The 15,517-nt window shown below is 39.2% G+C and overlaps 1 protein-coding gene across 1 annotated transcript in view; it reads right to left on the bottom strand.

Moving 5' to 3' along the window:
- Positions 1–287: 287 nt before the first annotated feature.
- LOC118226955 (synaptic vesicle glycoprotein 2B-like) overlaps positions 288–15,517 on the bottom strand; it is a 30,176-nt gene continuing 14,946 nt past the window's right edge. The window contains exons 2-13 of the mRNA XM_035416966.1: positions 13,110–13,873; positions 8,274–8,454; positions 7,693–7,844; positions 7,452–7,585; positions 7,164–7,253; positions 6,574–6,684; positions 6,384–6,472; positions 5,772–5,936; positions 5,127–5,260; positions 4,795–4,995; positions 3,079–3,238; positions 288–2,784 (exon numbers count right to left, since the gene is read on the bottom strand). Coding sequence (XP_035272857.1) covers positions 2,601–2,784; positions 3,079–3,238; positions 4,795–4,995; positions 5,127–5,260; positions 5,772–5,936; positions 6,384–6,472; positions 6,574–6,684; positions 7,164–7,253; positions 7,452–7,585; positions 7,693–7,844; positions 8,274–8,454; positions 13,110–13,593 — 2,085 coding nt within the window. The 5' untranslated portion in view covers positions 13,594–13,873 and the 3' untranslated portion in view covers positions 288–2,600. The remainder of the gene's footprint in view (positions 2,785–3,078; positions 3,239–4,794; positions 4,996–5,126; positions 5,261–5,771; positions 5,937–6,383; positions 6,473–6,573; positions 6,685–7,163; positions 7,254–7,451; positions 7,586–7,692; positions 7,845–8,273; positions 8,455–13,109; positions 13,874–15,517) is intronic.

Genomic DNA, 15,517 nt, shown 5'->3' with positions numbered 1-15,517 from the left:
GGACTGCAGAACTTGTCACATGTAGTTTCTTTCCAGAAAGCCAGCACATTTGGATATTGACCTATGTAAACATGTTTTAAAATTGTATTGTTGGGGATTTTAATGTATCTATACTATGGACCAAAAGTAATGTTATGCTGAATAAGATCACAAGTGATGTATTTCTGTTCAAAAACATGCTTGTGGCATTTCTGCAAAAAATCTGGAATAATTCATTCTGACCTACTGAATGAAAAGAATAAAGACATGGCTGTCAAAGTCACAATAATTACTCTAAAGCCTTCAAATATATTGATAGAATTTTATTTTACCATCACACAACAAAACCAGAAAACAAAGAAAATGAAAGATTGTCAGAAGCTGTATCAGTTTCCGTGAGTCTTTTTTTAAATGAAATATAAAAACAATACAATTTTATGGCCATAATTTAACACCATAAATGAACCACTAATAAACTAACTTAAAATACATTTAAAACCTGCATTTACTATTATAGTACAATTCAAACAGATGCCCAGGAAAGCTCCAGTGATTTTCATATGGTCTGCATACACGCTGCTGGTCTGGACCATTGCAGTCAGTTAAGGCCAACATTCTGTGGCTTGATTCACAACATACTACATACTGAATGCATGCATTCAGGGAGAAACTGCTGTCCTTGGTGATCATATGATATAAATATTTGAATTGTTTTGTGGGGTTGTGAAACAACAATAAGAATTCAATATTATAGGGATACCTCTATAAAAGCTATACTTCTGCTAAAGAAAAAAAAGAAGACATTTTTCTCCAGTAAAACTTTGGATTTAAATATCTTAGTTTCAATAATACTGTATTCGCTGTCCTTTAATGAACTGTAACACTGAACATTCATGAATAATATTCAAATATGAAGCAACATTACATGATCACAATCTTGACATCTTTAACAGTTTCTGTGATAGGAATAATTTGTATAATAGCAGTTACAGTCAAATGGAACTTTTTTCTTTTGAAAATGAATGGATCTTCAAGACTCTGTCCAGTGACACACTCATCAGAAGCAGCTTATGAATGCATCCTTTGCTCAAATCATTGTACATTTATGTTGCCAGAGGCTGCAAGTCATTTTCAATGTGTTTTTTTTAAATAGCGAGACATACAGTAATCACCATTCATAGTACCTTTTTTTGTTAATTTCATTACAAACATTTAAAAGGACACAAACAATGTTTGGAAACAACACACATGCATCTCAGTCAGCAGCTTTTTAAAGTACATTTTATGATGCTACATTACATTTTCAATGCAATGAATATAGTGAAAATTTCAAAAATATAATCCTTATGTTTTGATGTTGATGTTTAGATTTTTGGTTATTGTATGTATGCTGTGACACATAATTACTGAAATAAATTACAAAGAAAAAGAAAAATAAACCTTCACATTGCTGTGTCAAGGTTAGAAAAACAACATAAAACATGAACACACTAAATCAAATGGTACAGGAGAGTTTAACAAGGTATAACTATTTAAAAATGCTACAATATTCTGTGGAAAGAATGTGGAAGAGAATCAGCTTTCACTGGGGCCCTACAGATGAAGCCATCCAGTGTACACAGTTGCAAAAGATTTCAGCAAAAGTTGGAAACAGGTTAAGCAGATAAAGGTGTTTTTATGTACTTGACCAGCTTAACTGTAATAAAGATGTATGGACATCTTCATTTGCTTCTTCCCATTAACTATCACAGACAATGTCAAAAAGCACTGATCCCCCAGTCAACCCACAGCCACTTTTCCATATGTAAAGAAAATAATGTCTCTATTATTTATATATGTATTAACTAAAAGGGAATCCATTCTTTTCCCATTCTAAGGAAACACTCAAGTGCAGTGGGGCCCAATACCCACGCTGTTCCACCTTTCTTTAAACTAAATATGATATTTAAAAGACAGGGAAACATATGAAACACTATTCAAAAGACTTTCCAAAAGACAAGGGCATATCCTTTATGTTGAATTTGACAGAAATAAATGGTGGATGAGTAAGGAAAAATATCTGCTTGCACCAAAATGCTAGTCTTTGAACAGACCATGAAATGGCACCGTGAAAAAACTCCTGCAAACCAGCAGTGATAATTGCCTCCAATTCTGGGTGGACGGTAGACAACAGTAGGTAAGACTACATGCATCTAATGCATAGATGCTCATTAAAAAGATGACTCCCCATATCTCTATTTCAAAGTAAAAGCCATAATTTTAGGTTTTTTCTTGATGATGCACCTGCATGTGGAAATGTTTCTCTTCATTCTCTGTCGCTCACATTCTTTCATTTGACAACATAATCATTGTGAAGATCAATGATCACAGAAAAAGGGAGTGGGGGGAGGTGTGTAAGGTGGACTTTAGTAAAGTATTCAAGAAAACCATATAACATGAGGGCTAATGAATATGACCAAAAATAATGGGGCACTAGCTAAATATAACGCTACAAGGTAATGGAAAATATCCACCCCCTTGAGGTCTGCAAACAGCATGTCTGGCATGTCTTTCTCCCAACTTTGCTCAATCAGCTGAACAGTACCTGTATGGTACCCGACCTTTGACCTGTGTTTGACTTTTCACAGGAGGAGCTTCTCACGTGTTTCAGGCAACTTGAGGGCCAGCAGCCCCCCACACACCAGCGCAGAGAAGGACATGAGGATGGGGATGACCTTAGTGATGCCCACGAAGGCAGAGAAGATGGAGCTGCTCAAGATGGCAGCCAGCTTGCACAGGCCATTCAGGACCCCGAACGCCGTGGCTCTGCAAGAAGCCAACACTTACAGATTAGTTACACTTCAACACACTGGGACTCACGCCCAAAAGGCTTGTTTCACCAGTCAAATTTTCAATAATTCAATATTTAAGTCCTCCCATTAAGTGATTTAGTCGAGTTGTCTGGCGAAGTAAGCAAGAATAATTGGAAGCGCTAATGTCTAATGTAATCCCTTGTTTATAACACTGGGTGAACAGTGTAACATTGTAGGCTACTCTGTCCTGAAGGTCTGTATTAATGCTGTGTTTACTCTGCCTCATGGGCATGGTCTGCATCATTACCTTTTAGAAGTTGGGTACAGTTCCACTGTGATAACTTCAATGCCATTCCAGGCTGCCACACTGGTGCCACAGAAGAGGCACTGCCAAGCGATGATAGCGGCCTGACTGAAACTCAGGAACAGGAAGAACGTACAGCCAGCAGAGATGAGCATGGAGCCACCTGCAAGGAGAGGATGAAATCTTCACTTACACTGCGTCTGCTTCAGGTCTGTTTCAAACATTAAGGTTTTACCTCAAATTTGAAATGGAAGGCCATCTCGCAGTATACTGTATATATATATATATATATATATATATATATATATATATATACATTTTGTACATCAAACTTTATGCAAAACATTTTTTCCATATAACCTTCAGACTATTTCTTAAAAAAAAAAAAAAAAAGATTTTCCCCTGTCTATCCATCAAATTTTCCATTCATTTTGTACAAAGACACACAGAAAATATATGCACATCCAACAACTCAGACAGGTGCTGAACAGAAAAATGGGCTGAGTACAAAGAAGGAGTCCGCACACAGCATATGCACCCCAGTAACACCAGAGCCAAATGGTTCTTCATCAGACAGCTGAAATCTGGTTCTTTCTGGTGTTAATAAATTCACACTACTCAGGAGCATTTAGTGTGCAGTCTCATCATTTTGTGCAATGAAATGATACTTGAGCTGTGTGCAGGTGTTAGGATGGCAAGCATTCAAACAAGGGGCTAAAACAGGACTAGGGTGAACGGTGAAAATTATTTTATTAAAGTGCAAAAAAATAAAATAAATTAAAAAAAATAATAATGATAAAACTAAATACGCAAATAAAAAACCAGGCAATCACTCCCCAAACGTTTCCTTTGGTAGGATTGAACAGGCTCTTCACTCAACCACAAGCTCTAACCCACTGCTCCGAATATAGGCCTGAAATATGTTTACCTCCCTCAGACCATACCATTCCTCCTATTAAAATCAATTAACTAAACAGAAATAATAAAAAAGTGTGATTTGCTTTCCCACATATAAAACATGAAATACAAAAACACACACGTTTTACCTCACAACTTATATATCACAATTACATACACAACAACATTCAAACCAATTCGCCCTCTGAAATAAACTACACTACCCACAAGGCATAAAACCACCATGATCAGTGCAACACACTCCTTTGCCAAAATTCTGCAGAAACGGTTCACTGTGAGTATAACCGGGATTTCCTTACTACAGAAAGTTTGTGATGTGGTATGATATAACCGGACATTAACATAGCGTACTGGGAAAAAAACAAATGAACGTGTGCACCCGTTAAAATGCCTTTTTAGGATTTTCTTTAGTTTGATGTAGCCTATACTGATAATATCCCAGACAATTTTACAAACCAAACAAACAAACAAACATGAAACGGACATGGGATGGCGCATTTACAGTAGCCTATATACGCTTCTTAAAAGACGCGCGTTTCCCTCGCTTCCTCTAAGCCGAGGCCTACAGCGAACTTTGGGGCGGAGAATTACAAACAGAATTAGTTCTCCGTCATATCAGGGAAATATTCCTAAAGGCTTTCTGAAACAAATTGGGTTCCCGAAGGAGTGATGGTACAATGGCCGTCACTGGCCTGGAAATTAAACCCACAAGCTTGCAGCTACAAGGCCATTTCTCTAGCCATTGCACCAAATGTTCCATGGCAGAAATAATGATAGAAAGTTCTGAAATTTTTCACTCACCAATTATATGTATCCTTCCAATTTTGTCCATGAAAAGGGCTGATATGATGTTACCTGGCAACACAGCCAGACTCCCCAGGAAACTGACTAGGTATATCAGGATATCATTTTCCTCTTGAAAGTTTAGGTGACAGCCCTTCTTGGAATGCAGGAATGTGGCATTGTCCAGTATACAGTCAATGAACTTCTCCTCCCACAAGTCTGTAAGTTTCATGAGAACACTTTTTTAAAGAAAGAATAATGTGCAAACACAACAGTATAAATTACATTTTGTTACAATTGTTGCTGGACAAAGAACCACAGATAGCTTTGGAACCTCCAGTATGTCCTACCTGTGTTGTAGAAGACAGTGTTTTTGATAGTGCAGTTCTCAAAGAAAGTCTGAGTCGAGCTGATGTCCTCAAAGTAACAATTTTCAAATAGTGAATCCTCAAACTTGACAGATTTAATCTCTATGTTGATGAACCTGGTGATGAAATACAAAACAGAAATCCTTGGCTGTTTGTAAAAAGCTTTACATATATACAGAATTCATATGAATAAAATAAAACGGGATTATTTATAACACATGATCTGTATATCTGCTATATGTCTGCACTTTCTATTGAACATTCCATGGATGTTAGTTTAAAAGTATTTCTAATGCATTAATTCACATCTGATCAATTGTTTTAATATCAAATTAAATTCACAAATGATTTTTTGTAAGTTAAGGGCTATACGTTTTAGTCACCAAAAATGGTTTAAGTTTCTTTTTCTGATAATTAACTAAAGATAATGAACAGTTATCATTTATAAGATAGATAATGCATATTATAGAGTCAGTAGGTGAGCAATATACCTGTATTTTAGAGCACCATATAAAAAGGAAAGAAGTCTTGATCATGACTGTCTCAATGTCTCAAAAATGGCACTTGTTTTACTGACAACATCTTAGGTCTTATGAGTAAAGTATTTAATGAGTTAGTGTCCCATACTTGTCATTGATGTACTCCCCCTCCTTGTGGACCTGGTTCTCCAAAGAGAAGTTAAAGTGGAAGTTCTCCACCTTCTCTCTGTGGAAGAGTTTCACCTTTGACTCGTACTCTTCATACTGCAGGTATTTTATCATGTCGGGGAACCACACTGAAAGTCCGTAGTAACTGAAACACAAAGCAGTCAGCAGAACCATGTCATAAGTTTGCATTTTATTTAAATGTGTATGTTTACATTTAACCCTGGTATATGGCCTTCTGTAATAATATAATATGTTTAAGTGAAGTGGTTAAGTGCGTCTTCCCTGTTCCTCCAGGCATTTTTATTTAGGCATGGCTTGCAGTAAATTAAAAGGTGTTCTATTGTGTGTTATCACCTGGAGTGAGGCTAGCAATTTTTGTTCTGGGGTGCAATTCGAGACTGACTAGCAGACTATAGGCTTTGCCCTGGTGTGTGATCAACTGGGGTGAGAAGAGTATCTTACACCACCCTATTATCTTCATGGAGTGAACATTTTTAACTTTTCCATAACTTCATCATGGACGTTACGGAAGTACAGCTGCAGAAAATCAATTTGTTTGGTTATACCACTGGTGGTGGTATCCCACATTTACCTGAAGGCCATTGTAAACCATATGATGGCCATAAATAGACCGGTGAGACGCAGGTCAGGCGAGGCCAGGGACATTACATTCTGCATCACCTGCATGGGAGATGATATCACGGTGTTACACACACAAGCACATTATTGTTGCCATGAGCTTTAATATCCTTCCTTTGCCTGTTTTGAGATCGCCAACATACCTGCTTGACCAAAGTCATTGTCCTGACCATCCACCGCTGAAAAGCAGTTCCTGTGGAGCTTTGAATCTCAATGAACTCATCCTCCTGCTTTGGTGTTTTTATTTGGGAGACCTGAGTACAGAAAAAATGATAGTCGACATTTTTAGAGAAACAGTTTTTATTTTTACCTAAATGTCACCACAATTTGGCATGCCTAATCGTATCTCTAGCCCCAGCCCATCACAGTAACATCCTCTGTCTGGTCGAGGGTATTGAGTACTGGTGCAGACATGTTTCAGTAACTGGCTGTTCAGTTGAGCTGCTATTGAGCCTCTATTAGTCATGCACTACCATGCCAAATAAAACCCTCTTTCCATGGAAAGATGTGTACCCAATTTTGCATCATCCAGCAGGGTCCACATTTGATCCAGAAGAATGGATGAACCAATGTAGGAGCCCCCATTCTGATGATTTTCTATCATTTTAGTCTCAGTTCAAAAGGCTTGGAGATGGAGTCATTGTAGCTTTGTTAAACATTATAATGCTGCTGAGGGGAATGTATAGTAAGGCACAGCTGTGAAGCCAATAAGATACATCATTGGTTTACTCACTGTGAATACTCTCTCTGGCTCTCCCTTTGCCCTCCAGTTAGTGTCATGCACCTGCTTCAGAATCATCCAGGCTTCATCATGTTTTGCATTCTGAAAAAATGAATATGTACATTAATATGGATACAGAAAGAGTCAATGAAAAATCAGAATGAAGTTCCATAGACATCAATAAGGGAAATTAAATGAAGTGTGATTTTCCTGTAATCCAGACTGTAATACGAGCACTGATGGCATGAGAACATTTCTGTTTCTCAGTAAATAATCCCACCAGCAAGACTCTCACCGTACCTCCAAGAGGAAGCGAGGACTCTCGGGCATGAACATCAGGCCCACTAGGGATCCAATGGCTGGCAGAGCACAGACCAGCACAAACACTCGCCAACTGTGGAACTGGAACTCGCTGCCCATACTGAAGCCCCAGCCTGAGAGACACAACGCAGTTACTCACCGAGGGGATCGAATAAGCAGGCCTGACAGTATGATAAGTATCAGTGGGTAACCACTGTAAGAAATATCTTTTGCAGTATACCATAGTGTGGGATGATGCCCCAGGCAGTGAATGAAGCATAAAGTCCTCCCATCATCCAGAACATGCACAGCCAGCTCAGGTGCTCGCCCCTCTTGTCCATGGTGAGGAACTCCGCATAGTAGGTGTAGACGATGGGAACAGAGCCTCCAATGCTGAGAAGAACACACAGTCACAACAAATGTTCTGCCTCACACAGACACATTCAACAGGGAATATGACATGCAGCACTGGCATTGCCTTGCACTTGGGCAAAGATGGACTCCAAAATAGATGATTAGCATAGTCTGATAATGGATGCCTACTGGGACACAATTGCTGTGTGCATTACAGTTATGTTCTTTATACTACTTTTGCAAGACTGCACCAGCAAGGTTGTACTTTCATGGAACTAAGCTTCTATTGGGTAGAAGCTGTATTTACCATGCCATGAGAGTACACTACTGTGTTGACCAGTTCAAGCTCAAGAGCATGTGTGGTCTTGCATAGGCATCAGTGCTCCAGACTTGCCATACAAAACGTATGTCCCTATTATATTTTCTAATAGCCTGAAAGCCCAAGGGAATGTGATTCTGTTCTCTCACCCAAAGCCAGAACAGAGTCTGAAGAAGAGGAAGAAGCCATAGCCCTGAGCGAAGGAGGAGAGGAAGGCAAAGACACAGTGGATGCCCAGTGCAGTGACCAGACACTGCCGACGTCCAATCTTGTCTGCCAGACCGCCCCACACAAATGCCCCCACCATCATTCCGACGTACACTATCAAACCTGCAATAGAGAAAAAGGAGAAGCCTGTCAGTGCGCCGAACAAGAGCACTATTGGCATGACAGTGGCCATGTACATACCGCTATATTATTCAGTATTAAATGCACTTGGTGCAGTACATCCTTTGTTCCCGTTCTGTATAGATCCCATACATTTCTCACGTTCTCCCACAATGGAAGTCGCTCTGATTAAGGTGTCTGTTCAATTAATGTAATGTGTTGAATGTAATATATGATTACATCATTCATATCATTCTGTTGCGTATAATCCCAGTGAAGAGTTTTTCTTATTGCATCTTTCTTGCAATACTGATTCAATTACCTAAATAAAAATAAATATAATGGTCCCACATTAAAAAAAAAAAAAAGAAAAAACTACACAGCTCGAACAGTGAATTCCTGATGACTGAATGGGAATGTTTAATGCTATTTTCTTAAGCATAATATACTCATGTAGTTATTTGTGTAATGGGACATCGTCGCATTTCAAGCTTGTCTCCACTAGGGGGTTCTCTCACCCCGTGTGTCAGAGAATTGAAAGAAAATCTTTATTCATGATATTCTCAGATTGAGCTGTTTATATGCAGAGAATTTCCATTGACATTTACCCATGAAAGTGAAAGCAATGTGCCTCAATACTCCCAAGAGAAGGTGAAGGATCTAACACAGAGGTTTCCTCTTGGCATTTGAAAAGAATTACAGGCAAATGAGCAAAAACTTTCACAGTTTCACACAAGAATATTAAATTGGATATTGTACTATTTTGCATTCAATATGGAGATTGCTTATAAAGTGCATGCACAGAATTTTAAACTACATGTAATGAGTTTTTTGAAACAATGGAGTTAGCTGTATTTAATAAGAGTTTGTCTTATCTTTTTTATATTCAGTGCATTGCTAGGACTGATATTTTGGTTGAGGTTAAGGCTGAAAATGGTCTTTTAGTGACCACTCTTTAAAATGGAATTTAAATTTTTTTGCTACAATAGTAGATGTTATGTTATGAAGGCTTCTGACTAAAGACTTGTGATCTCCAATAATTCCTCTTCAAAGAATGGCTGACTCTAGTCAGAGTACTTTGTATTATGAATTTACCCCGATAAAATGTTGAATGCTGCGTAACTAGCCATACAATGAAAACAATTTCAATTTAAGTTTGGTTAGGTATAAAGCAAACTGAAAGTGCTTTATGACTAAAAAGAGCCCACAGGCCTTTGTGCCAGTCTTCTTGCCAGCAAAACACCAGGGGTTTGCTGTGATTTCCGTGGACCCTATCTCCCATCCTGATTGTTTTTACTACACGGCCCTAATTACAGCATGGATAAGCAGCTTAACAGGCACATGTGGCCATGGTGCGAACCTCTCTCTGGATTACTCCACTAATAAGGTCTGCCCTTTTACTAGCCAGTATTGCACTTACAGTTTACCTTGGCTTCTGTAAAAGAGGTTGCATATTATTGAAGGCGATGCCATTCTTTGTGACTCATTAAATCATCGTCAGGATTTGAGCTCTTAAGCTTTCTGCCTTACGATGAGAAGTACGTAATAGCATGGCTGTTCTGTGTAATTGGTATCTATGTTTGCAGTCAGGACTGAACTTCACTTTGCTGTTTGCTTGCATGTTTACGCAAGGCTTGTGCGCAACATGCTGTAATGTGTGTGTGCGCATGCCTTGTTCTTTCTTACGAGTAAACCTTTTGGATTGCTTATCACAGGAGATAAATACAGACATCAGACATTGTATCACCCGCCTGGCTACTTCTCTCTGAAGCCCTTCTCTTTGCAATGTCTCTACAGACAATACTGACATCAGAGGGGCGGAGCATAGGACTGTCAAGAAAAAAGGAGAGGACTTCCCGCGAATGGGGGAGCATATGGAAACCAGCCCCGATCCCCCTGCCAACATAGTGAGGCTGCCACTTCTGTGATTGGACAGGTACAATTTACTGAGCGAATAAATGTGATTACAACAAGCAGCTAAACTGACATGAAATACATTTAGGGTGCAACAAGGGCAGAGTCTGAAGCTTTTATTCTCTCTAATAAGATTGTCATTCAAAACCTTTTAATTTACAAAGAGTTGTTAGGACAAATAAAACATTTTCCCATTTACAAACGGGGTGTTATGGTCTTGGTACCCACAGTTTTAAACAAACTATGCTGTCAGGTTATGAGACATTCACAGTACACAGACCTGGATGAGAACTTTCAGTTAATAAAATAACCCAAGATCAAAAATGGGCAGACCAGTTTTTTGATGACTCCTTCAGTATCGTTGTTTGGAGCTTACAGTAAGGAGCAGAATCCAAAAAATTCCAAATGTAAAAAACAATGCCTTTGAGTGATTTGTCAATTTTATAAATGTTATTTATTTAAAAATGAGCATGCATTTCTTGTAGGGCTGAGACATTAAAAAAAAAAAAATGAATAAATAAAAGAATGACTAAAATATATATTTACAGTTCAGGACAAAAGCAATAATGTCATTATTTAAAAAAATTTAACCTTGTGATTTCAGCCTCCAATTACTTACACTTCTCCCATAATATGTGAGAGAAGAACAGAAAAGAACAAATAAACAATAAGTACTGTAATTAAAAGGTATAAAAAAAATCACATTAATTGTAAAAAAAAGTTTTAAAAGTACCCATAAGTAATTCATTTGACCAACACAACTATGTGACTACAACCATGATGATTCAATGGTTTATTTGTGCAGTGATGTTTATAGAAAATTCATCGTTAAACATGGCGTCGATATATATAGCCTGCCAACATTTTCAGATTTGAAGCTTTGACTTGTAGTCAGAAAACTTTTGTTTTGGAGACATTTATACTGTTTATTCCATTACATTACAGGGAGCAGTGGTCTTATTGTTCAAAGTTAAATTCTTGAGAGTGAGAGGCATAGCTCAGGTCTGTGGCTGAGAGCCCATGTACAGTAATTAAGTGCCATACAGCATTTTCTGTAAAAGCTGATCTGGATGTGTGACAAGTGGAAGTGGAGCAGCGGGTTTACGTTTCCTGAACGCAAGGTCAGGAGTGAGGCAATCGATTTCAAAGCCACCGGCTGAGACGAAATTCAGCGAAGCCTCCAAAAAGCAAGAAAAGGGGGAAAACAACTCTTGCGCTATTTCTCTTCGAATGAGAGTGGTGGCCTGTTAGCCTTTTTACTCATAGTAAAAATTTCCCTGAGACTCTTGGCCCTTAAATATTTAGCATTTCCTTTTGAGTTGTGCAGCAGAGTGGCAGTAGCTAAATCTGTATTTAACAATAACGAAACTATCCGTCAACGACAACTAATGTTGAAATGAGTGCTGAAGCCTCAAAAATATCAACAACGGTTTGCTTTGAATAGAAGTATTTTTCTTTTACCGTTGGTCCTTGTGCGTGAAATGAATGCAGTGGATAGGATACCGCAAGCAATGTTACACGAAAAGTGTAGTGAGTGAGAGAGAACATTTTTTAAATAATTATTTGTAAGCATGATTTTTTGAAGCAAGATCCTTTCCTAGCCAGAGAGACCATTCAAAAAAAAATGCAGGTGTCCCCATCACAACTGAGAAAAAAACAAGAAAACCAGAGGTCTCCCTGGGCTGCTCTCACCCACGCCGTGAAAAGTTGGACTGCTGAGTGCTCACACTCTCCTTGATTAGCAGCATGCGGCAGCCGCCATTAAGCTACAAAACCCCTTCAGGTTTAGTCATCAATCCCCCCCACCCACCTTACTAAGCAGGAATATATTGATGAGAAGTGGAACGAGCAAGGCAGCCAGATTAATTGTGCCATCGATCGCGCCATTAACTAATTTGCCCGGGCACATTTTTCATTTACAGGCTTGCTCAAGTACCCACTGGGCAAAACTTTCTTTCTGGGAGCAGCTATGTCTTTCTCAACCATTTCATTTGATAGCTTTCTTTACTTTGGAAAAAATACACAAGTATACAGTGGCAGGAAAATAGCGTAAAGTTGATGTGCTATAAATAGGTTTGTTTTGTTTTTGATTTGTTTTATTTAGGCCACACTTTGCTTACTCACATACCTTAATTACAGCTTTCCTTAGTCAATTCAATTGAAGAAGACACAGATACTATCATTTTTCTTTGTCTCAACCTAATCCTTTTTCACATCATTAGAGAATTTGATCTGCTTAAAAGGTCAAATTAATGAAGCCTAGAAAAGCACTGACAAAGATGAAGATAATGGGTTTGGAAATGGCATATTGCATGCATGTAATTGTCTGGGTCATATGTCCTATTAAGCTCTGGGCCCTAGTTTGTCACTTATCCAATTTTCTTATTGCCATGTTCTTTATAAAGTGTATCTTTTTGTATCTCTGTATCTGCATATCGAGTGATACAAATAAGTGCTTGACTGTGTACAGGTCTCAAGTGAAACAACATAATATTACAAATATAAATTTGTCAGGTAAATGTTTCGATAGAGTGTAAGTCTCCATGAAAAGATGAAAACTGACCTTTGACTAATGGTTTGTTCCATGTGCCTTTGACACACCTGAGGCAACACTCCACGCAAACCATTAACCATTAGACATTCTCTGGAGCTACAGGGCGCAGTGAAAATTGCGAAGGACATTCTCAGGTGCTAGAGAGCACAGTGAAAACGGCGACCAACATTTAAATTTACTCACGACTTACCCAGCATGCCTTTTTTCGCATTGGAAAAGCACATGTCCTTCTCGGCGCTGGGCAGCACGAATCCCACCACGTAGCACTCCACGCCGTCAGCCATGAGCGCCAGCCCGATCACCGCGAACAGGGTCCACTGGAAGCGGCCGTGGCCACAGTCCTCCATGATGCCCTCGTACTGGTCGGCCAGCTCCTCGTCCTCCCGGACGCCGGTGGCGGCGGCCCGGGCCTTTTCCCTGGCTGCAGCCTGCGCCGCCCTCCTGGCGGCCTTGATCTCGTCAGGGTGGGGGATGCCCTGGTACTCCCCCTCGTACATTTGGTCTTCCTCGTCATGGCCTTCGGTGGCATCGCTGGCCGCGTCCTCTTCCTGGGGGGGGTAGTCTGTCTGGTAGCCGTAACTGTCCTGTCCTCCTTCCCCGAAGGTGGAGTAGGTGTTGTCTCCAGCTATGTCAGTGCCTTGCTGGTACACGTTGTTTTGGTACGGGTCATCCATCCTTACAGAGAGAGGGAGACCGGGGACGCACTGTTGCAGTTATATCCTGGTATCGCTGTTGGCTATATGGGCATAATCCTTTGCTGCCTGTATTGTCAGGTGCTTATTGGCTCTTTGAATTCTTTTACCCCAAACACTGGTAGAAACTGAGAACTGCTTGTTATCCTTGACAGAAAATTTGGTGGCTTGTTTTCAAGCTTTCCTCCTGCTTTAGATAAGGCTTGAATTACAGGAACAAATACCTCTGTCACACATTCCTACACAAGGCCACATTCTGTACCTGAAAGAGACAAGATAAGAGAGGATACTGTCAACAAGTGAGCATGTACCTTTAAATAATGTGTGTCACTTCCAAAAATCCAATTTTCTCTCCACATGACCGACTTTGGATCATTCTTCAATAAGATGCTGCACATGTTAATTTCCACTTATGATGGTTACAAAGCTACAGGTGCTCAGTAACTTACTACTGAATTTCATAAGCACCTTTTTTTCTCTCTTTCTTAGACATTCAGCAGCAGACGGCTTTAGAAGCTGAAATGCTAATTTTCAGAGTTTACTCAGCAGCACATTCAATGTGCAGTTTGGTAAAGAGCTTGGATTTAGCAGTATGTTATGTTTTATATAGTTTCTATAGCTGTTATCATTTCAATTAGCATGGCTATTTGATTGTATTAAAATGTATATTGATGAGACTGCTGCTAGATGACCTATTACACAAAAGCAGTTCAAAGATGAATAATATATTTATCTTTTTAGTAATAATTATGACATTTTGTCAGCTCCAAGGAAAGTTGGAAAGTTCTTTGATTTGGATAAGCAAAATAATTAGTCCTTGTTAAATATTTAATTAAAATGCCGCAGGACTCGTTTCATCATAAAATGCAAACAGTCTCTTTGATTGCCATTAATTACACCTATATGCTAAATAAATGACGTACAACTGATTAAAAATAAATATATTATTCTTTCTGAACTAATAATTATGTTTAGAAATGACTACTCAGTTAATCTTTCGTTTATAATAAGCAAGCATTAATAAAGAGCGAGTAATCAGCTAGACCTCGATATGGTCTAGAAATAATGAATAAATTCTCAAATTCATCACAAGCAATTTTATGCCTGTTGCAGCATTTCCACATGTCAATATATTCCATGCATCCATCCATCCATTATCTATACCCGCTTATCCTGAGCAGGGTTGCGGGGGGTGCTGGAGCCTATCCAAGCATGCATTGGGCGAGAGGCAGGAATACACCCTGGACGGGCCAATCTATCACAGGGCACACACAATTCACTCACACACTCATACGTATGGGCAATTTAGAGTCTCCAATTAGCCTACCTGCATGTCTTTGGACTGTGGGAGGAAATCAGAGTACCCGGAGGAAACCCACGCGGACAGGGAGAGAACATGCAAACTCCACACAGAAAGGCCCCAAGCCAAGAATCGAAAACAACGACCTTCTTGCTGTGGGGCGACAGTGCTACCCACTGCACCACCGTGCCGCCCACCAATATATTCAATGCTCAATAATAAATAGATGAAAAAGGAAATGCTGGGAATTTAAAGCTTGATTTTATGTATTGCTTCTGTAAACTAAACTGAAGTCTCAGAAAACTGAGAAATAAAATTAGCTATAAACGCAATATCCAGTATTAAGCATCACATAAACATAAACTGATAAGAAATGTATTATCGTCACAACACAAATGCTATAAATAATAAGATCCAAACATTAGGCAACTAGAAAAGTACCCATTCCAGATGTCCTGTTGGCATAGCCAGTAAAGGCACAAAGTTTTGGTATAGAGCTGACCAGTCCAATTTATCTTGCTGAATCATCCCCATAGGAGGGTTAGTCAACTGGGCTGTTCTCTCCCTCTCATTGATTTCCAGTGACACTTACTGGCAATAGGTGAG

The sequence above is a fragment of the Anguilla anguilla genome, chromosome 5, assembly GCF_013347855.1.
Source record: "Anguilla anguilla isolate fAngAng1 chromosome 5, fAngAng1.pri, whole genome shotgun sequence".
NCBI classification, from domain to species: domain Eukaryota; kingdom Metazoa; phylum Chordata; class Actinopteri; order Anguilliformes; family Anguillidae; genus Anguilla; species Anguilla anguilla.
This window is presented reverse-complemented; position numbering and strand designations above follow the sequence as displayed.